Here is a 23,975-nt window from a genome sequence, read left to right on the forward strand (position 1 = left end):
GTACCTGGTCACTGAGAGAACTCACGGTGTCCATACAATAAAAATAGCCAATAGCTCAGGACTGGAAAGCACTATCTCTTGACTGTCATTTTAAGAAGCCCATGAATGACACAAGGAACCTTACAGCAGAGGCTAGGCTCAGTTTCTTAGAATGTTTTGTATCATCTCCTTATAAATAAAGCAGTCGTATAATCAGAGGACCTCAACCAAATGCTACTGGCTCCATGGATCACCCATTTTGTCCTGCCATCTTCTTCCCTCCTCTCCCACTCACCAAGACTGAAGGATAAGCAGAGTCTCAACTCTCTCCCCTCTCTGCTCCCCGGAAAACCAGTTCCTGTGCTTCATAGGCCCCAGTTCTGAGTGCCCATATTTCACATCATAAAACCAGACATGAAACTAGTCTCTCTCTTTCTAAACTCTATCAACCAATGTATGTCAGGTCCACTATGAAGTACCTCTTTGACCATCTTTATAAACCCCCTGCAATGCCTTGTACAGCACCTGATACACAACTTGTGAAAAACTGAAAAATGAAGATCACTGAGCCAGTGCCAGGCAGCAGATAGGTATCCGTGATTTTTTTCTTAAAAAACCCATGTTATTTGCCAAACAACAACAAGGCACATTATTTAAGTTTAAAATAAATGCCTTTGTTTCTATTAGTTCAGAAAACAAAAGAGGAAGAAATGACACATTCAGAGCACATGGGCAGACACTAAAGTACAGAGATACAGTATCACTGGGCCACTGTGTGTGTTGGGAGAGGGAAAATGACAAGGGGGTGGGACACGTGGTTAGGGACTGGGTTAGACTGCTTAGAAAAAATGAAAACAACAGTCTTGTGCCTCAAAGTCTGTAAAAATACAGCTCCTTCTCAGATTAAGCTCTGGCTTTACTTCTCTCAAGGAATACAGCAATGTTTTGCATTCCTGCCTTTTATTTGGCAATCATCTTATCCTCAGCTGATTTTTGCAACAACCCTTTGAGGTATGTATGCTTCTCCTCATTTTACTCATGAGAAAAACTAAGGCTTGGGAGGTTAAATAACCTTGATGTCACAAAATTAATAAATGAAGAGCTGGGGATTTGAGCCAGGTGTGTCTGACCCTGACCCAACAGACAATCACACGAATAATGGCGAGGCTACACTGCCTCTGATTTCTCACGTTAATAAAGTGGTGGTTTATAGCAAGAAGACTGAAGTCCAGGTGATCCTTCTTTCCCAGTGACTGTCACATCTGTCACTTCCTTTCTACCTTTACAGTCACATCCTTTATTTCTATCAACTTTATTAGCCTCACATCTGACCTCCTGATTCTAAAGTTCCACGAATCCATTCAGCATTCCGCCACTAAGCTGGGATGATCTCAAACCCAATTTTGATCATGTCACTCTTTTGCTCGTTCTCCTTCCCTGACTCCCCAAGGCCTATTGGAATGAAGTCTGTTTGAACTTGTCAGGAAGAAACTGGAGATGCTCCGCCATGTACCCAATATACTTTCCCACTCTTTCCTTCTATTGCCCCTTCATGCCAAAGAGTTCCATCTACTCATTATCCCCAAAACTCACTTGACTGTTGTCTCCACTTGGTCTATCCCCCCCGCCCTGCCCTCATGTGTTTGCTCAGCTCTCTGCCCAAATCCTTGCTGTCATCTCCAAGCCCAGTCCAAATCTCACCGCCTTGTGATACTGCTCCTGTATCAGCCCAGCTGGAAGTGGGTCTCCTTGTCTCAAATCCTTATATCACATTTCAGTGGTACTTTGGATTCGAAATTTGCTCTCTGCCTGGCACTATTTGTTATCACATGATCAGATATTCACACACACGGATGCATTATTTTTCCTAAGAGAATATAGACTCTTTATAGCCAGATACTGTGTCTTTGTTTCTTGGAATCCCTCCCCATGGCAGTAGACTGTGTCCTGCATATAAAAGATACTCAATACATTCCACAGGACTAGATTTTTAAACTGTAGCAAGCCAAATTCCACACCCCGTGCTTGTAATTCTTCCCTCAGGCACCCTTCAAAAACTACCTGCCATGCCAGAAGGAACACTTAGACAAAATGTGTTTACTTTTTAAAAGAATTATTAAAGTATTAGATTATGATATTGACATTAGGGTTAAAAGTATCTGCATTTTAATACAAGTCTTGGAAAACTTAACTAAAAAGAATAATAAGGTATCATACTGTTGCAGGGATGCTGGGGAAAGAGGTGCAGCTTTAAATCATACCACGTGGCCAGCTGGACACTCAACCTGTTTCTGTGTCTAGCCATAAAGTGCTCCCAAGCACATATAGTGACTTTTAAGAGTTTCTGAACCTTAACTGGCCTTTCCCTCTAAAAAAGTTAAAAATAACAGCAGACATCTTACACTAGTTCTTTGCAGCTTAAATATTAACAGTGTCGAATCAGAAGCAAATTCTGCGAGTGATTTTTTTCACATGTTGTTTCTGTTGTTCACCTCTCTCCCCCTTTGGGTGGCGAGTTTCTTGGAAGCTAATGCTGGGTCACGTCCCAAGTGCCCAACACTGTGCCAGCACATGTTACACTCAGTGAAGCTCAAACACATGGATAAACAAATGAAGAAATGGCTCAGGGATAAAGTGAGGGAAGTAAATTAGAAAATATGCTACACCAAGCCTTTCAAGTCAGCATTTTTTTTTAAGTAAAACATTACTTGTCTGATGCCACCATACTTCATGCTACAGAATTCTCTAACATGAATATTCTCAGCCAAGTGTAAGACACTCTGATGTCACAGTGAAACTATTTCTACCACAGGTGATTTGGGCAAATCCAAGATCCTATACGATTAAGAAAGATTGTTTTAAAGTGCTCAGTATAAGTGATTCTGGGGGGCAGGCCTCTAAGAAATGAAATGGTCACATCACTGCATATGCAATATATCCAAGGACAAAAGATCAAATGCATTGTCCTTAGAATGGCATCTCTACCTTGCTTTTGGGAGAAAGCTAGGTGCTTCACATTGAGCTTATTATTGGGGGAGGGGTTGAGGTAAGTGGCTAATTCTTCTGGGAGATTGAAACAGGGAGAGGAAGAGGGAGAAAGAGAGGGAGAGACTAAGAGATTGAGACACAAACAAAAGCCTTCCAGGGAAAAGAACATTAGTAGAAACAATAACATTATTTCAGAATTAAAGACATGGTTTTAATTTCTTGGTCCCAATTCAACAGAGGATAAGACAGAGATCGGTGGCAAAAGTATCACTGAAGCATAGGAAGTGAAGCTTAAAGATTAGCATTTTTGTTCATTATGATGACTCACAAGTAATCAGTGCTTTAACTCTACCAAAACCAAAGTGAGGTGAGGACGTACAGCTTCTCTTATAAGAAAACTCATTGTTTTCTCACCACTTCCTAGGGAAGTGCAGAAGCCATGGAAAGAAATACCACAGGGAAAGCTTCACCTTGTTCTCCCTGAACTCATTTTGGAGATATTCTCTAGGGATTTTTTTGATTAACAGACATTACAAACCTCTGCAGCAGCCAAGCTCCCTCCTACCTCCATGCCTTCTGGTACTCTACTGTGAATGCCCCCTCTTATAGTTGTCCAAATGTGAGAATACTCCTCACATTCTTGTCCATCTTTTATAATCACCAGAGCTCATGGTGATACTGCTGAGCTGAGAGATTCTCAGTAACGCAAAGCAATGAAGTCTGTAGGCTATCGATCATGTTCTTCATTTGTAGCTTAACTTTTCCCTTTCTCCTCTTTTCTACTCTATTCCTGAGTTCCAAACTACTTCATTCAATCATTCATTCATTCACTCATTTGTTCATTCGTTAACCCCTCATTCACCATTATTCTTTACCTCATAATTCATTACCTTATCAACTGTTTTCATTCAAGTGGTCAGTCTCTCACTCTCCGTCTATTCTCCATTCATTCATTCCTTCCTTCATTCATTCCACAAGACACTCTTTGGGCACTGTTGTATGTGTTAGGAATAGGGCAGTGAACCAAACAAAATATAGCAATAAACCAAAAGGCCTTTTCCTCATGCATTTGGAGGGTGGGGAAGGACAATACATACACACAAAAATAAATATGTAACCCAATGTCAGGTGGTGGTAAGTGTGCAGAAGGACAATAAGAGAAAAGTGCTGGAATTCATATATTCCCCAGATACTTATCACTACATGTTAGGTGCTTGGTACATGGTGGTGAATAATATCCATGTCCTCAACACTGAGAAAGAAATGCAGTGACGCTCAGCCCTGGGAAAAATCTGGATTTTTAAAAGTTCCTTGGGGAGTTCTGACATACAACTCACAGTTGAGAATATCTCATCAAGTAACCCACATATCTTTTATAGATTATTAGATATCCCTGTGTCATACAAACACCTGAAATTTCTTCTAATTTCATCTCTAAAACTGTCATACGTTTCCTCTTTTCTCCACTCCTTTGATTAGGTTCTTACCATCTCTCACCTAAACTTCTGTTACAGTGTTCTAATGGAATTGCCTAACCCCATCTTCCACAGTTATCAGAATGATCACTCTAAAAAGCAAACTTGATCAAAATGTCATTTGATGGCTCCTTGTGACTTAAAGGAAAAGTCCAGCTTTTTGGCCAACATGTAAGGCTCTTCACAATCTTGCTCTGGTCTCTTCCTACAGCATAACTGCCCATCACTCACAGAGCACATCTACTAGACCATTTTCAGGTCTCCAACACGCCAGGCCCTCATGTTATTCTCTGTGCCTATATTGTCATTCTCCCCATGTCTACCTAACATAATCCTTCTCATCTTTCAAGAACTGACTTACATATAACTCTCTCTAGAAGCTTCCCTGACAACCCCTCGCATTCACCCTGGACACGGGGCTACTCCTCTGTGCTCCCATAGCTTTTAATTACACTTATCATGTGACATCACAATTTATGGTTATACATGACAGCCCCTTTTGCAAACAATAAGTTCCCTAAGGACAGGGACCATATGTTGTTCATCTCTGAGGTCCTAGGTACTATCTTGCATACAATAAATATGGAATAATTACTGACTGACTAAATAAATGACTGAATGAAGAATAAATTAGAAACCCTATAAAATGACTTATTCTACTGGGTGCTAGCAAGACATTGAATCAGTGTTTCCAATCAGCTACATACAGTGATATTTAAACATTTTATTTCTAATAAATATCCTGAAAGTAAACCGAGCCAATATATGGATTAACTGTTCCATCCTAACCATTCATACCTGTTTCTCTTTCCTATTTTTGTACACATTTCACTGTCTTTCTTCTGGCCTTTCTGAACTCTTCTGCCTGTGGTTTAGGCTGGCCCATAGTACCCCCTGCTGATTTTGCTCCAGCAAAAGCAGTAACTGACCTCTGACGGAGGACATCTATTACTAGGGCTTGTTTGTATATAGTCAGAGTATACTACCACCTCTTTGATATGATGCCAGGGCACTGAGATGCCCACTGCCACTAACACAGTCCTCTCTGCACCTAACACTTTGCTTCCCTTGGTTGAAGGCTCTGATCCCCATCAGTCTGCATTCTGAAGGTAATTCTTTAATCTTTAGAAACCATTAGGGACTGGAAGTCTTCCCAGCAGAAAGTCTATACAGGGTGGGAGACAGACACGTGACAGACCTCTGAATCCTTTCATTGAAATGCCCTCATCTGCACTGCACACCACATGATAAGAACTACTTGGGCTGTGTGTTGGGATGCCACAAACATGCTCAGGTTCTTATTTCAATAAGGTGACCATTCAGAAAAGGCAAGAAGCTGAAAATTTCCATCCGTGCAGGGTTATTAAAAAGTCAATATTCCTTAGAGTGGAATGCATGCTAGATTCCTTCAAAGGAGAAAGGAGAGGCCATCGGGCAACTGAGGGATGTGGGATGGGGAAGGACGTGAGAAGAGGAACCAGAAGGGGAAAAGAAATGAGAAGGTTGGAATGCACTTGAGAAACTAGCATTTTCTTTAGTGTATTGGGCTGGTCCTGTGAGAGGCCACAGTGTTAATATAAGCTATCACAGAGACCAATCTTCAGACAGGCAGTCTTAAAGGAAGAGATTAGAGAGAGAAACTACAAGGCCAGTCCACTTGCAGCCTCCTTCAGACCAAAGCAGCACCAAAATGGGGACATCTAAGACTATCAGTGTTGCCCGGAGCACCCAACATTGTTTCACAGAACATGTCATCCCAAGTAACAAAGGAAGGTCTTCTCATCCCAAAACAGGTCTACCTCTATAGTCAAGAGATGTTATACCTCATTTATGGGCAGGGTCCTGACCCCCATGGGAAGAGCTTCTCACATCTTTATTTGTATACTCCCCACCTTGGTTCAGCCATGTCTTGTGGATTATTTGGGGATAGGGAGGACATGATGTGCTATCAAGGTGTGGTTCATGAACCAGTGTCAGTCTGAGAACTGCATGTCACTGGTTCGCAATGAGGGGAGTACAGAAATTGAGTGTATACATTTAGACTCATTTATAGCAATTTGCTAAGACATCCCAGAACTGTATCGGGGCTTTATACTTTGTATGACTTTGCTGTTTTCTGTATTTCATTTTTGTTATATTTTTATATAAGATTCCAATCTGTGATGACTAAGAAATACAGATTATTTTTTAAAAAACCAAAACACTGGTCTTTGACCACAGTTTGTGCCAATACTGCACAGTTAAAATTCAGCAACCAGCACTGGAACTGTGAGCATTTGGAGTTTTCCCTTTGCCACTTTAAAGAAAACCTCACTCTCTACTCCTTCATTCATCAAACCTCTCTCTACTTCCTTGTGTGACAGGTGCAAACAAAGATGAGTTCCGGAAGAATGCAGGTACCAGATGGCGCGTGAGTTCATGCCAGGCACCCACAGTGTTTCATTTCTTCCCAGGAAGGACCCCACAGAACTGTGCCCATACAAACAAGGAATCTTGCCACAGAACCTATTAGAAAAACTGCTTCAGAAACTGCAATATCTACTCACTGTTGCCTCACAACACTCCCGGACACCTGACTCCTGGCTAAGAAAATATTGACAGGTACTGAGTCATGCTATTGAAGTTCAATTCCACTAAAAGTACAGGCCCCAAAATACACTTAACACACCCAGTTCGCAAAGGTTAAAGTATAGGTGAGAAACACCGCAGGAACCCAATACTGAGTAAAGTACTAGCTTCTGACATGGGAAGGAAGAAGTAAACAACAGCTCCTTCCACAGTTCTGGATGATAACCACCCATGTCACGTCATGAGCAAAGCAGGCATACATTTTTATTCTGACATTTTTATTCTTGCCTTCTGAACCATACCTCATCTATGTTATAATAACATAATTATAAAGCCACTGGAAATTGCCAATTTTCTTTCTTCCTGTGAAATGCTAAGTGGTTCCCACATCTCATTTCATTTAATCTCATAATATCCTGGTGAGGCAGCTCTGCTCTGATTTACAGATGAAACCAGAAAGACTCGTCTGAGGCCACACAAGGAATGCAGAAAATAATGAAGATATGACTTGGGGAAGCTATATTAATAGCCTCAAATTGAGGAACAGGGGAGAAACACCCACCAGCCTGCATGGGGATCATGAAGAAAAGAAGCCAGGTAATGAGGGCAGCGGCGCCTTTGTCCCCCAGGCCCTTTGAGATGAAATGCGTTCTTGGGAGAAGGACAGGAAGTCTGACCCAGATAAAACTGTGCAGTAAGCTAAGTTGGTCTTCTGACACCCCCAAATCTCCTTTCCCCTTCTGTGGTACTTGAACCCTCCTCCCCTAGTTAGTCAGTGTTCTGATGTCCCCATCACCCATCAGATTGGCTCTTAGGAGCTGCTCTTAGCTCCTTAATGATGATTCTAAATAACTGTGTTCTCACTCCTGGAGTTTCTAATACTTAAGTTCTCATCTTTCCCTATGGAAGGAAATCCTTTATCTCATTAGGGGGATTGCTGGAAAATGGGAAGTCACCAAGGGGAAGTGGTAGGGGTCGATTCTCACTCAATGTATGTGAGAGTCCATACTTCCATTCACTAAATGCCCACTATGTGCTATTGACCATTTTAAGAATTCTACATTTACTAGCTAATTAAATTCTCAGTAATCCTGCTGGAAAATCATTATCATTCCATTTTTATAGTTGAGAAACCAAAGGCCCAAGAAGTTAAGTCACTTCTAACACAAGGTCACAAAATCAGTTAGTGACTACTTATTGTTTAACTTCTAGCCAACATGGTTTCTACATACAGAACATTACAAATCATCCCAGAGGGGAAACAGTCCAGCCTACAACCCATGGAACTGAGTCCTCTCCAACCGGGAGATGGATACTGGGTACCTTAATAGAATCAGTATTCCATTATTCATGTCATGTAACTTTACTCATATTTGGCTCTGAAATGCCTATTGATGCCTACATTATAGACCTTCTCCCTCATGTGTCAACTACATTAGAAATATCCCTGTTCCCTAGGTGCCTCAGACTTGGAAACTGACTCAGTGATTATCTTACAAGCAAATTTGTTGACTTCAGCCCTGTTGTAGACTCTGAATTGAATTGTCTTCACTGAGGAGGTACAGATACAATGCAACTGCCTTCCCACCAAAGGGTAATAACTATACCTCCAAGGGATGAACACCAATGGGAAGATCTTAAATACCTAAAAGCAAATCATCAAAAGGTTTCTGGCAATGTATCTCCACAGTCAGGTACTTCTTAGGAAGGATGCACAAATGTACATTTTTGACTGGCCAGATGGTAACAGGTATGGAAAACACCAAAAAAATAAAAAAAATCAAGACTGAAATATTGAGGACAATCTGCATCCTAAAGAGGCATTTACTGAGCACCTCCTATATACCAGGTATTCTACCTACGTTATCACTAATTCTCACTATAGTCTTTCCTGGTGTATGTATGTATATGTGTGTGTGTGTGTGTGTGTGTGTGTGTGTGTGTGTGTATATATATATATATATATATATATATATATATATATATACATATATATATATTATCTTTCCTATCTAGAGTTAAGAAAAGAGACTCAGAGAGGTTAAATGACTTGTCCATCATCAAATGGCTAATAAGTGGCATATTTAGGATTTGAATTCATGTCTGGTTTCCCAGAAACTTGAGCTTCTTCCATTGAACCAGGTTGTACAATTTGATCATAATTCACCTCTTCTCTGAAACGCTATATTTATTTTGAAGTACCTCTTCATTCTACTCTAAGGTGAAATCATTAACACAAATAAAAATCAGCTATTGTTGGTGCTAGAAGAAATCACCCACTTAACATTTTAATTTTATTTAACATTCATGTCTGTTAGAAATTCTCGAAGTTGAAAGAGTACTGCTCAGGCTTTGTCCACATCAGGTCCCCAAATTCTCTCATACATACTCCCATCAAAGTGCCTGTGAGAAGAGTCTGGTGTTTGCACTCATAGCACACCAGGCCATGAATCCCACATCCAGCGGCTCTCCCTGTGAGCTCTACCTTACCTTGGGCTTGCTGGTGCTACATCCTCTGGCTCTTCTAGAGCACCAGTTAGCTCTGGGGGAAGGATAGCATCTTTGTTGACATTATTCACCCAGCTTTCCTTTGCCTCATTTGCTCTGTCCTTACTCTGCTCAGCTGAAAGAGGAAACAATAAAGACAGGAAGGTTATCCCTCACCTCCATGACCTACAACTCTTATAGTAGCTCTTATCACTGAAGCTCAAACTTGAACCTCAGGCCTTTCCAGAGTGCCAAGGCAATCACTAATGAGTCTGAGTATCCAGGGTCAGAATTACATCTGCAAGTCAAGTCAGTAGAGTCTCATATTGTTAGCTTCCCTCAAGCAGAATCTCCTGAGAGCATGATTGTACATTTAAATGTGCAGGTAAATCCAGAGACCACTACAGCAAAATGCTGACCACCTCTAAGTGGATCTGACCTCAACTGGGGACAGGACTAAATATGTATGCCAGGGGAATTCTCTGGTCAGTGAGTCCTCATTGGAACAGAGACACCATCATTACCAAGCATTTACCAAACATCAACAGTGCCTGACTTGAGGTTGGGCTCTGGGACCCAAAGGGAAATAAACACTTATCATCTGGAATGTTCCTCTCCACTGCCTCTTCCTTCCCCCAGTCTCTACACATCCAAATTCTACATACTCCTCAATACCCAGCTCAGATGCCAAGGCCCCCCAAAAAACTCTGCGTTCCCTATTCAGGAAATAACTTCTTTTTGCCTCTGAACATCAGATCTCTTCACCAGCACCTCTCATAGCATCAACCAAGTACTAAATGCCAGACACAGTGCTGAGTTTTTTGCATGCATTTCCTTGTGTGGAAGGAGTTTTCTTTCCAAGTTCACAGGTTTGGAAATTGAGGATCAAAAAGTTCAGGAGACTTGCCTAAGACCACAGAGCCAATAAATGCCAGGAATGCTTATACATCAGAGTTAAGAAGATGAAGCAGGGGCGCCTGGGTGGCTCAGTCGGTTAAGCGTCCGACTTCAGCTCAGGTCACAATCTCGCGGTCCATGAGTTCGAGCCCTGCGTCGGGCTCGGGGCTGATGGCTCAGAGCCTGGAGCCTGCTTCTGATTCTGTGTCTCCCTCTCTCTCTGCCCCTCCCCCGTTCATGCTCTGTCTCTGTCTCAAAAATAAATAAACGTTAAAAAAAAAAAAAAGAAGATGAATCAATATAAGGGTTCCCAATTACCAAATAGTCACATTCCAGGGTGGTATTCCCTACAGAGTCTCTCTACACATAAGTCTAATTTCTTCAATTGCAAAACAGAATCCACAATAGTAACCTGTACCTATCAAGAGTTCTGAAGGCTGGGATGGTTTTGAAAATCAAGAGGGATGCAAGCAACACATGGCATATACTCAACAATAAGCCTTTATTTGCAAGGAGTATGACTCTGAGTCATAAAGAATGAAATCCCAGTGCGCCATTTGCCAATGATACAACCTTGGACAAGTAACTTCACTTCTCTGAACTTTACATGTCCCATATATAGAACGGGGATAATAATACCTACCTTACAATATTGCTGCTATAGTTACAAATATAGAGAGTAAATGCCTATCATGTATTATATGATCAAAAGGTGAGAGCTGTTTTCCTTATTGTGTACAGGTTAGATCTACACAGGGGCTATTCTCAGGGGTAAAAGTTTATACTGTCTAGTCTAGAGTGAAAGAGAAGGCACACTATAAATGTTTAATAAACCCAACAGAATTCTAAAGCCCTCAAAATACTGTCTTTACAGTCTCTTAAGTAATACACTTGGTTGATTAAGGAGGTATCAGATGTTAAAGTTGTTGAAAGAGATGCTAGTCTCTTTCTGTCACCCTACCCAAAGGAAAAGGTTTTGAATCTTTAGAGTTAAAAGCCAAAAGGAATGCAGGGGTAAATGCCCTATAAACCCCAACTGTTGGGGCGCCTGGGTGGCTCAATCAGTTAAGATTCTGACTCTTGATTTCAGCTCAGGTCATGATCTCACAGTTTGTGAGTTCAAGCCCCATGTGAGGCTCTGTGCTGACAGTGCAGAGCCTGCTTGGGATTCATTCTCTCTCTCTCTCTCTCTCTCTCTCTCTCTCTCCCTCCCTCCCTCCCTCCCTCCCTCCCTCCCTCCCTCCCTCTGCCCCTCCCTTGCATGTGCATACTCTCTCTCTCTCTCAAAATAAATAAAATAAACTTAAAAAAAAATAACCCCCAACTGTCTATAGTACCACAACTCAATACAGTCTCTAAAGGACTTCCCATGTTTTTCTACATTACCCTGGGTCACTTAGTCCTGCCTTCATCCATCTGAATTCAGGGCAAGAGGATTTTGAGCTGGGGGACTATACATTATGCAAAGCACACCTCTAAATGACATCCTTCAGCAGCTTCCAGTAAAGATTCTAACACCCTTCCCTTCTCTTGACAATGCCTTCCCCACAAATGCTGGCTCAAAATGTACTACCCAAATCAACTCACCTGCTACCTGGAGCTTCTTCTTTCTCATGGATGCTCTGATGATATCTGCACCATGAATTCTGTCTCTGTGCCTTTTTGCCTTGGCTTCATAAAACCACTGGCCACTCATATTCTTCAACTGTTGGTCATCCTTAATTTTTTCAGGCAAATGTCTACAAAAGGAAAAGAGCTTTACTTTGCTGAGAGCCCATGGTAAATAAATGAGTTTACTGTGACAGTGCATAAAGAAATTTGTAAACAGAAAGACAAATAAAGCTCTCAGTAATTTAGAAGACCCCACAAACCTCCTAGATGACTAAGAAATATATATTCCTCTTTGAATGAAAAGTCAAGAAAGACAAGGCTTACACTTTTTAAAAATCAAAGACTTTATCCCTGACCTCCACATGATGTCTGGAATTTCTCAAGAATGGATTCACTTTTGGGCTGTGGTCTTCTGTGTCTACTGTTCAAATGCAAACACCCCAGGGAAAGATGATATATTAAGCATCTCTAAGCTTTGGTCCCTTTAGCTGTAAAAAGAGGTTAATCATACTAATCTACTTCATGGGATTGCTTTGAGGATTAAATTAGCTAATGCATATAAACTGCCCTTTGCAAATGCCTGGCACTTAATACCCAATGAATAAGTGGTGGTGTAGTTATCAGCTCATCAATCCTTTCCATTTCAGTGAAATGAGTTTTATCAGAGACTTTCTGTGGGGGAAGTGCATGATGTCTCTGGGTCTTAATGCTAGGGAAATGAATGCTGAAAAAGCAGGCAGGAGGCAGGCAAGATCAAATTTATGGTAGGAGGGGGACAGGGAGTAGAGGCAGAGGCACAGCCAATTGTGCAGCTACTGCTTTCAAGGGTTCCATGATCACCCATGCTCACTGAAAAGCTAAAGCCTATAGAACAAAACAAATGCAGCCCTAAAATCTTCCTAATTTACTCACTTAAAAAGACACTGTTCTACTTAACAAGTCTTTTTTTGTTCATCGTGATAAGTGTATTCTTTAATTCTCATCCCCTATTTCTCCCACCACCACCCCCCTCATCCCCTCTGGTGACCATCAGTTTGTTCTCTATTGTTAAGCATCTATTTCTAGGTCTCTTTTTTCTTTGCTCATTTGTTTGTAAATTCCACACATGAGTGAGATCACATGGTAGTTGTCTTCCCATGACTGACTTATTTCCTTTAGTATTACACTCTCTTGCTCTATCCCTGTTGTTGCAAACAAGATTTCTTTCTTTTTTTAGTGGCTGAATATATTCCATTGTAATACACACCACTTCTTCTTTATCCTTTGCCTATCAGTGGACACCTGGGTTGCTTCATAGTTTGGCTGTTATAAATAGGTTGTAATAAACATAGGGGTGCATATACCCCTTTGATTCAGTGTTTTTGTATTTTTTGGGTAAATACTTAGTAATGTGATTACTGGGTGGTAGGGTAGTTCCAGTTTTAATCTTTTGAGGAAATTCCATACTGTTTTCCACAGTGGCTGCACCAGTTTGCATTCCTACCATCAGTGCAAGAGGGTTCCCTTTTCTCCACATTTTCACCAATACTTGATGTGTCTTGTGTTTTAATTTTCACCATTCTGACAGGTGTGAGGTGATGACTCATTGTAGTTTTAATTTGCATTTGCCTAATGATGAGTGATGCTGAGATTGTTTTCATGTGTCTCCTGGCCATTTGGATGTCATCTTTGGAGAAGTGTCTGTTCATGTATTCTGCCCACTTTTTAGTTGAATTATCTGTTTTTGGTACTGAGTTGTATCAGTTCTTTATATATTTTGGATATCAACCCTTCATGTCATTACCAAATATTTTCTCTCATTCCACAGGTTGCTTTTTAGTTTCATTGTCTCCTTCACTGTGCAGAGCTTTTTATTTTAATGTAGTCCCAAAGTTTATTTTTGCTTTTAATTTTCTTGCCTTAGGAGACATATCTAGAAAAATGTTGCTAGGGCTAATGTCAGAGAGATTACTGCCTATGCTCTGTTCTAGGATTTTTTATTATTTCAGGTCTCACATTTAGGCCTTTTAATCCATTTTGAGTTTATTTGCATGTATGGTATAAAAACGAGGTCTGGTTTTGTTACTTTTCACATGGTTGTCCAGTTTCCCAATACCATTTGCTGAAGAGTCTTTTTCTCATTGGATATTCATTCTTCTTATGTTGAAGATTAACTAACCATATAATTGTGGGTTTATTTTTGGATTTCTTTAATATTCCAGTGATCTATGTGTCTATTTTTATGTCAGTACCATACTGTTTTAATGACTCCTGCTTTGTAATATAACTTGAAATCTGGAATTGTGATACCTCCAGTTTTGTTTTTCTTTTTCAAGATTGTTTTGGCTATTTGAGGTCTTTGGTGGTTCCATACAAATTTTAGGTTTGTTTTAGCTCTGTGAAAAAAATGCAGTTGGTGTTCTGGTAGGTATTGCATTAAATACGTAGATTGTTTTGGGTAGTATAGGCATTTTAACAATCTTTATTCTTCCAACCTATGAGCATGGAACATCTTTCCATTTCTTTGCATTGTCTTGAATTTCTTTCATCAGTGTTTCACACTTTACAGAGTACAGATCTTCCACCTGTTTGGTTAAGTTTATTCCTAGATATTTTATTGGTTTTGGTACAGTTGTAAACGGGATTCTCTTCTTTTTTTTTTTTTTTTCAATATATGAAGTTGGGATTCTCTTCTTAATTTCACTTTCTACTGCTTCATTGTTAGTGTATAGGAATTTGAAGGATTTCTGTACATTGATTTTGCATCCTGCAACTTTACTGAATTCATTTATCAGTTCTAGCAGTTTTTTGGGGGGATATTTAGGGTTTTCTAAATACAGTAACATATCATTTGCAAATAGTGAGAGTTTTACTTCTTCCTTGCCAATTTGGATGCCTTTTATTTCTTCATGTTGTCTAATTGCTGTAGTTAGTACTTCCAGTACTATGTTAAATAACAGTGCTGAGAGTCGAACAGGCTTGTCTTGTTCCTGACCTTAAGGCAAAAGTTCTCAGTTTTTCACCATTCAGTATATTGGCTATGAGTTTTTCATATATGGCCTTTATTATGTTGCAGTATGTTCCCTCTAAACCTACATTACAGAAAGTTTTTATCATGAATTGGTGTTCTACTTCGCCAAATGCTTTTTCTGCATCTATTGAAATCATTATATGGTTTTTATCCTTTCTCTGATTGATGTAATGTATCATGTTGATTGTTTTGTGAATATTGAACCACTCCTGCATCCTAGAAATAAATCCCACTTGATTGTGGTGTAAGATTTTTTTTTAATATAATTTACCATCAAGTTGGTTAACATACAGTGCATACAGTGTGCTCTTGGTTTGGGGGGTAGATTCCCATGATTCATTGTTCACATACAACAGCCAGTGCTCATCCCAACAAGTGCCCTCCTCAATGCCTATCACCCATTTTCCTCTCTCCCCCATGCCCGCCATCAACCCTCAGTTTGTGCTCTGTATTTAAGAGTCTCTTATGGTTTGCCTCCCTCCCTTTCTGTTTGTAACTATTTTCCCCCCTTCCCTTCCCCCATGGTCTTCTGTTAAGTTTTTCAAGTTCCACATATGAGTGGAACTGTCTGTCTTTCCCTGCCTGCCTTATTTCACTTAGCATAATACCCTCCACTTCCATCCACATTGCTGCAGATGGCAGGGTTTCATTCTTTTTCATTGCCAACTAGTATTCCATTTTATATATAAACCACATCTTCTTTATCTGTTCATCAGTTGATGGACATTTAGGCTCTTTACATAATTTGGCTATTGTTGAAATCACTGCTATAAACATTGGGATACACGTGCCCCTATGAATCAACACTCCTGTATCCTTTGGAGAAGTTCCTAGTAGTGCTATTGCTGGGTCATAGGGTAGTTCTTTTTTTAATTTTTGTATTGTTGGATTCAGTTTGCTAATATTTTTTTGAGATTTTTACATGTATATTCATGAGAGATATTGGCCTGTAGTTCTCTTTTTTTGTGGTGTTCTTATCTGGCCAGGGTGATACCGGCTTCATTGAATGAATTCGGAAGTTTCCCTTTCTCTTCTATTTTTTGGAATTGTTTGAGAAGAATAGGTATTAACTCTTCTTTAAGTGTTCAGGAGAATTTTCCTGTGAAGCTGTCTGGTCCTGGATTTTTGTTTTAGGGGATTTTTTTATTATGGATTCAATTTCATTGCTGGTAATTGGTCTGTTCAAATTTTCTATTTCTTCCTGCTTTAGTTTTGGTACGTTATTCATTTCTAGGAATTTATCCATATTTTCTAAGTTGTCCAATTTGTTGGCATATAGGTTTTCATAATATTTTGTTACAATTGTTTGTATTTCTGTGGTGTTGATTTTATTTGGGTCCTCTTTTAGAGGTTTATTAATTAGAGGTTTACCAATTTTGTTAATCTTTTCAAAGAACTAGCTCATAGTTTCACCTGTTCTATTGTTTTTTAGTTTCTATGCCATTTATTTCTGTTCTAATATTTGTTACTTCCTTCCTTTCGTTGGGTTTGGGTTTTATTTGTTCTTCTTTTTCTAGTCCCTTTAGGTGTAAGGTTAGGTTGTTTGAGATATTTCTTGCTTCTTGAGGTAGTCCTATATTGCTGTAAACTTCCCTCTTAGAACTACTTTTGCTGAATCTCAAAAATTTTGGACCATTATGTTTTCATTTTCATTTGTTTCTATACAATTTTTTATTTCTTCTTTGATTTCTTGGTTGACTCATTTATTGTTTAGTAGCATGCTATTTAACCTCCAAGTGTCTGTGCTCTTTCCAGATTTTTCTTGTGGTTGATTTCTAGTTTCATAGTGTTGAGGTCAGAAAAGATCCCAGAGTCAAGCCCCTATTTTTAAAGTTACAGGCCTTAAGTCCCACTGGTTGTAAGAAACCACATATTCAGGTCCTCTCAATTTCAAAGGCAAATATTATGGGAATTCATCCTCCATTTTATGGGTTCCCTGTGGGAAAGTCTGTTTTCTGCCCTTCTTTGTGCCACCAGCTTCCTCTGCACCATAGATGGCCCTAATCCACTTCACTCCCAAACTGGGCCTTCACTCTTCCTACCTTTTTCAATGTGGGCTCTTCTCCACCATTTAATTGTGGAGTTTGTTCTGTCAATCTTTGGGTTGTTTTGTGGGTTATTTATACCGATGTGAGTGTAATCTGGTTGTATCTGTGAGATGAGGTGGGCTTAGGGTCATCCTACTCTGCCGTCTTTCTAGCTGACCCTCTACCTGACAAGTCTTTTAACCTCTACATCTCTCCACCCATCTCGGTAAAATGAGAATCACAAACTCCAGAGTAGAGCAACAGAATAAAGAAGTATTAAAGCCTTAAGCAGACTTTGAACTTTTGGGAGGTAATGTGCTACATAAATCCAAGAGGGTTTATGATTGTCATTCAAGCTAATATGCACCCTTCCTAAGTAGCAAATCAAAATGTCTTAGCCAGAGAACGTTGTATGATGGCCACACCAAGGGGGTGGCAGCAGGGCTGTGTGTGAGGGTTGCACACTGGCATGCCCAGGAGTGGAGAAAACAGGAGGGATTCTAGCAAGTGCATGTCCTCTCTCCAAGGGTGCCTGGAGTGTCTTCCTCCCAAGAGTTCAACTCTCTGCTGGAAGTTTCTCTCCTCTCCCAGTTACCTAGGAAGAAGTGACCCCATCCCAAACATGTCCAGTTATGATAAAACATCACCAAACCCTGACAGAAACAGTCATCACTTTATGGTTTTGAATCACCAGGGAGGTCATGGTTCTTATCAAACATTTCTAATGGTTTCCAATTGTCTGATGCTTTTGACAAAGCAAACAATCCTCCATGGGCTACTGATGGAGCTTTTTTGGCTTCTCCTCCCAAAGGACCAAGTTTGAGTTCAATTCCAGAAGAGAGAAGTCCTTCTAGCATTCCATGATTACAAAGTGAGCCCCTAGGAGCAGGTCTTGTACTCTATATATCCTTATTTGGTATCTCTGGAAAACGGTGGGTATTTACTCAGTGCCTGTGGAGTGAAGGAATACCAAATGAGGCCCCTGACCACCTGGCTTCAGACTACCTTTTCAGATTCATTTTCCAGCATTTACCTCCAGACTCTACTCGCCAGTACTCTAGATTTCTTATTATTCCCCAAACTGCTCTTTCTGATCTCCATAAACATTACAAGCAGAAAGTCCTGGCAGAAAGATTACAAGGTTTAGACTCTCCCAAACAGGTCCAAATCCTTGTTCTAACCCTTCCTATATGTTACCTGGGCAGGTTACTGAACCCCTTGACACTACAGTCTCTTTGTAAAGAGAAGGAAAATAAGATCTACTCTGTAGGACTTCTAAGATGATTAAATGAGGTGTTTACCTGAAAGCACCTAACAGTGCCTAAATCTTGGTAAGAGGCCAATAAATGTGAAGTCTCTCAGGATATCTTTCCTCACTTCTCTTTGCAGTACATTGGTCCTTATCCTTCAGATCCAGCTCATGCACCACCTCACAGGGGAAGCCTTCCCTGATTGCCAAGACACATGTGAGCAGCTTGCCCTTCCCCCAGGCTCCCACAGCACTGACCACATCATGTTCCAATGATCTATTTGCACATCTGTCTCACCCACTACTCTGTGAACTCTGCAAACACCTTGTAGGTGAGGACTACATCTTAATCACCTTTGTAATGCGAGCACCTCGCACCAAGCCTGGCACAGAGCTGATACCCAACAACTGTGAATTGAGTGAATAAAGAACAAATAAATGCTCAGCAGCCACCCCAGTCTGAGTCAGGCAAGATATAAGAGAGATCCTGTCACTGCTGGGCTTAAGTGAACCATACCCAATACAACGACAGTGACAGGTATGGTTCACTTCCCCTGATGAGGCAGGACATCTCACTCTTGGGGGAATGGGAAAAAGCATGATGAAATATGGCATCAGCCATCATCTTGTTGAAAGAGACCACAAACCCTCATAGCATAACAACTCTCAACTCCTCTTCAGGTTATTTACTTACTTATTTTTGTTGTTCAGCTGAAACGTACTCTGTAGTCATCCTCGTGCAACTCTTACTCTGCTCCTGCCTGAATGACTGTCTGTAAGCCTTAATCATGCTAAACTTTCAGTGTGCAATGAACACACACCGTGTGAGTCAGGCTCACTCAAACACATTGGCCCCTGGAAAGGCTGGTAGCCATTACATTATAGAACGAGGGGTGAGTTTGTGGCTTAAGTGGCAAAAGAGTACGAAAATTTTCAAATTCATTAAGTGCCAATTATGTCTTTCCTAACATGATAATCACTGCTAGGTTTAATCAGTTTCCTTTTCTATCTTAGTCATTTGGAATATCCTATAGATGAATACATATATGTGACATTAAATCCCAAGTTTTACAAAGATGTAGGATCATTAAACAAAAATTCCACCATCTAGATAATGCTATTAAAATCTTCTCTATCAGCCGGGTTGATGTCTCATTTTTCATCAACTCTAATTGTACCAACAAAAATGGCATTTGATTCTCTAATTCGTATACCATTGAGTTGAAATGAGAAAAAGATAAATTTTTCAGCTCACAGTTTTCATTGCTTACCATCCTCTCCACACATGCACATTGTGCTTAGCAGAGAGCTGAGGATAGAGAAGATGCCCACTAAACCCTGCTGGGCTGGTGGGCAGAGATGAAGGTAGAAGAAAAGCACTCAGCCCATGAAGCACACTGTCCTGCTGGCCTTCCAGGCAGAATATGCCCCTTATGCCCCCCTCCTCTGGCTAATACATATAAAGCATGCATGTTGTACTGGGCCCCATGCTTGGCACTTAACATGCATCATCTATCATCTCATTTAATACTTACAATTTCACCATGATGTACAAAGAATTTAGTGAATTGTAAAAGACAGCCATCTTGCCTCCTCTGCGTGCTGAAGGCCATATCTATTCATTTGTTCATTCATTAATTCATTAATCCCCTATCATGTATTAGCCAGATGCTTGGAATTGTGCATAAAAAATTCAATCTACAGCCCTAAGCACCAGCCTCAACTTCTGTGTTGCAGAGTGTGAGCACTTCCAGAGGAAAGTTGGAAAAGCAGTGACACCCTCCAGTCCAGCCTCAGTATTACCCTCAGCCGATCCCCTGCTCCCCTTTGTATTCACACAACACACCCCAGCTTCCAGTGATTCATCATTAGGCAAAGGCTTACCTTCACAGGAGGGACCTTCATGATGTTATCTAGTCAACTGGACAAGAAACAGCAGTCTGTCCAGAGAGGCCCACTGGCCCACTCCCAGGCGCTTTTTTTTTTTTAACTCCTCAGTATATTCTGGACAAGGCAGTTAGACTATGTGATTTGAGAATAGTCTGAGGCCAGAGAGGTTAGAAGGTTTGCCCAAGGTCACACAGAGCCAGGACCAGAAGCCATCCAGACTCCTGGCCAACACTGTTTCTGCTACTCCATCCTACCTGAGAAAGCCAAACATGATTTTGCTAAGATGGTCATCACACTTCACTTTTTCTACAAGGGAATTCAACCTTTGATAGAGAATCTGAGAACTAACACATGCAAAAATGAAATAAATTGCAAATGCTCCATGCGGAAAATGAGAGGAAACATGTGTCCCTTGTGTCATGGACACATCATAAATCCACACAATCTGCTGAGGCAGCACAGCATGAGGGAAGGAAGCACAGGCTTTGCAGTTTGATGAGCAAGGCTTCAATCTTGCAGGCGCTTAACCTCTTCTACCTCATTTCCTCACTGTAAAGCAGGTTTAGCTATACTGCTATGTAGATGAAAGGGGAAAATGTAAGTGAAGCTCAGGGTACAATATAGTTCCTTAACAAATGTTGATTCCTTTCCCTTTTGCACTGACAGAAAATACCCCAGAGGTCCTGAAAAGCAGTTCTTTAATGCCAACTGCCTTCCCTTAAAAAACTAGGTCTTAGGGGAGCAGCTAAGAATCATAAGATGTGGTTGCGGTTGTGATGGTATCTATGGCAAGAACGTCCATCACCGTAGATGTGGTTATGTATGCACAGGGGTGGGGGTGTGGTGCTGGTGGGGTACAGACGCACATGGGCAATGGTTTCCTGCTGACAGTATGACGCAAAGCACAGGAAACACCACCTTTAAAGTGTCTCGTTTCCAAACCATAAAAGACTAAAATTACATATGTGTATGTGTGATGGTGTTCCTTAAAATGAAAAGGGAGTAGGGAGAGAAAAAGAATCCATCCTAAAGTCTGCTTCACTGCTGGTCTGTGAAATGGCTCTAGCTGGTAGTTAGGGAAGCATGCTGAGTATACATGCATGGTAATGACTGAGCCCAGCACTTGTGGCTGTAGGCAGAGAGGCAGCATGAAACACAGTTGTGGTGGCAACAGTCACCTGGAACTGTTATCTTGCAGCTGCATCCTGAGACATCACACTGGATATTCCCTTGGGTTCAAGTCCATGCTCTACCAGGTACAGGGATTTGAGAACTGAACACTTTCCCTGTGTGACACTCATCTTTCTCATCCATGAAATCATCCACAATGTCTTGAATGAGCTTGGAGGTAAACAATTTGAACCCCTGGATATATTAGGAAAGGCAAACAGATTTCAGTTTGAACGCAAAATCTCACAGCCATGCTGAAAAGGATTCTGAGGCATCATCTGGTCTTACTGGGCAACAGTGCTCCAGTCCGTTGCCTTTCTAATGATGTCTTGTCGGGGTTATTATTAGAATTATATAATTTATGTTTCTAAAGCCACATTCCAAGTAGGAGAAGGACAGAAACTGAAAATCATGTTAGGGAAACAAAGCTGAGATTTTTAATTTGCAATTGATAATCCATTAAATGGACAAAAGTCAATTCTTTGAGGGCTGGGACCATGTCTTCATGACCCTAAAATTCTCTTCATATCATTGTCCAGAGTAGTTCCTTATACTTAATAGATGCTCAACTAAATTTCACTGCATTAAATTATTGAGAGTTTTAGGAGCAATTTGCTCCTGAAGAGTCAGACTACCAAGCATAGAATTTTGACCTATTTTAGAGGTAAAAGCAGAGTGGGGAATAAGGGAATCGAAATGTATCCATCACTTCTCATGAGCTAAGAAGATTAAGAATTATTTTACTTAATCCCAACTCTAATCCCTTGAGTTTGGTATTATGGTCATTCCCAGTCTCTGGGTTAAGGCTCCAAAAGGTTAAATAACCTGTCCAATGAACTATTGTTGGTTAGTGGTAAGGAGAGGATTGAAACTCATGTCAGTTTTGACTCCAAGGTTAAGCAGGGGAGTTCTTCCCTATTCTTCTGAAAGAATAATGCCAACAATTTTGACCCCAATTGAACACGGATGCTTTATGAACATACTGAACTTCACTTCAAGCACTCCAGAGTATCTGATTATGGCTACAAATAATAATTCATAGATAGACAGTGCTTCACAAATTAACAAATGATTAACAAATGACAGTGCTTAACAAATTGCAAAGGGCAATAATACCAACATGGGATAGAGGGAATAGCACTGGACCAAAAGCTTTTCTTACCATAGCTTTGGCAATGACTAGCTGTGTGACCCTGGGCAAGTCACTTCCCCTCTCTGGGCTTTACCTTCTTTGTCTGTAAAGTAACCAATATGGACCAAAAAAGCCCCTTTTCAGAGCTGTCAGGCTATATGGAAGGCTGACAGAAGAGTCAAAGACAAACAGCTGGAGAATAGCAAAGGGGCTGAAAAGCAAAAGCCCATGGAATAGCATTTTCAGAGACCAGAGATCTAGTTCCACCAGCCCAGAAGCAGAACAGCCTCAGACCAATACCCACAAGTCCCTTTACCTCTAAATCAAAGAAGGGGCCACAGCATGATTCTCTTTACATGAAGCAGGCCAGGCCATGGGCTGGGCCTCTTTCAGTGTCTTCAGACTATTGGCCTCATGCTCACCTGCCACCCCCTGCCCCCCACCCCCACCCGGCTGTAAACCATCACTCCTCCCCAGGAGCAGAGTCCTAGAGCTATCTGTGGCCAAGTAAACATCAGGTGCTTGATGTCTAACTCAAAACTCCCCCAGAATGGTGGTGGTATACACGGCCTGACTGACACTTGATTTTTTGCCACCCCAAGACTTCTTCCTATCAGTTTAGAAAAGTGGCAGCTGCTGGGGCACCCTCAGAAATGGCGAATGGGAGGGGCATCTGCAAACTCACCACTACCAAGGGACTCATTGCATTGTTGCTGCAGCTGTAGACTGGCTGGTACCAGAGGATATGCTCATACCCCTTACCAAGCCCAGCTCCAGACAGAACTTTGCATGTTTTGAGGATTTTTCCATCAGCCACTGCAGATGTCTATGAAACACCTCCACTCCACTCACACAGAAACACACAACTATGCAGAAGACTCAGCAGCCTGCAATCCCAGGGGCCAAGAACATTTAGAGTCAAAGGTGTTCAGCGATCTGGTTTTCACAGTCCCCATATCCTGACGTAGGAAGAGGGGCCCAGTGCAGCCTTTGCTCCAGTGCTTTCTTTCCAAGTCTCTCTGTCTTGTCTTCTGAGAGGATAAAGGAATTCCCACTATGCTTTAAGAATCAGCTAATATTGGTGCCTCGGATTCTGTGTCTCCCTCTCTCTCTACCCCTCCCCTGCTCATGCACTGCCTCTGTCTCAAAAATAAACAAACATTTCAAAAAATATTTTAAAAAGAATCAGCTAATATTGGGGTACCTGGGTGGCTCAGTCGGTTAAGTGTCTGACTTTGGCTCAGGTCATGATCTCATGGTTCGTGAGTTCAAGCCCTGCATCGGGCTCTGGGCTGACAGCTCAGAGCCTAGAGCCTGCTTCAGATTTGGTGTCTCCCTCTCTCTCTGCCCCTCCCCTGCTCGCTCGCTCACTCTCTCCCTCTCTGTCTCTCAAAAATAGATAAGGATTTAAAAAAAAAAACAGAATCAGCTAATATTTTCTCTGTGCTGCCCTCACTCCTTATTTTCAAAATGGGTTTAACAGTCCTACCTT

The 23,975-nt window shown here is 41.0% G+C and overlaps 1 protein-coding gene across 1 annotated transcript in view; it reads right to left on the bottom strand.

Annotated features, from left to right (window-relative positions):
• The window catches only part of SYTL2 (synaptotagmin like 2), a 99,961-nt gene that overhangs the window by 39,096 nt on the left and 36,890 nt on the right, over positions 1 to 23,975 (bottom strand). Inside the window, 2 exon segments of the mRNA XM_081790340.1 lie at positions 9,501 to 9,633; positions 11,982 to 12,133. Coding sequence (XP_081646466.1) covers positions 9,501 to 9,633; positions 11,982 to 12,133 — 285 coding nt within the window.

This window comes from Panthera onca, chromosome D1 (assembly GCF_046562875.1).
Source record: "Panthera onca isolate mPanOnc1 chromosome D1, mPanOnc1 haplotype 2, whole genome shotgun sequence".
NCBI lineage: Eukaryota > Metazoa > Chordata > Mammalia > Carnivora > Felidae > Panthera > Panthera onca.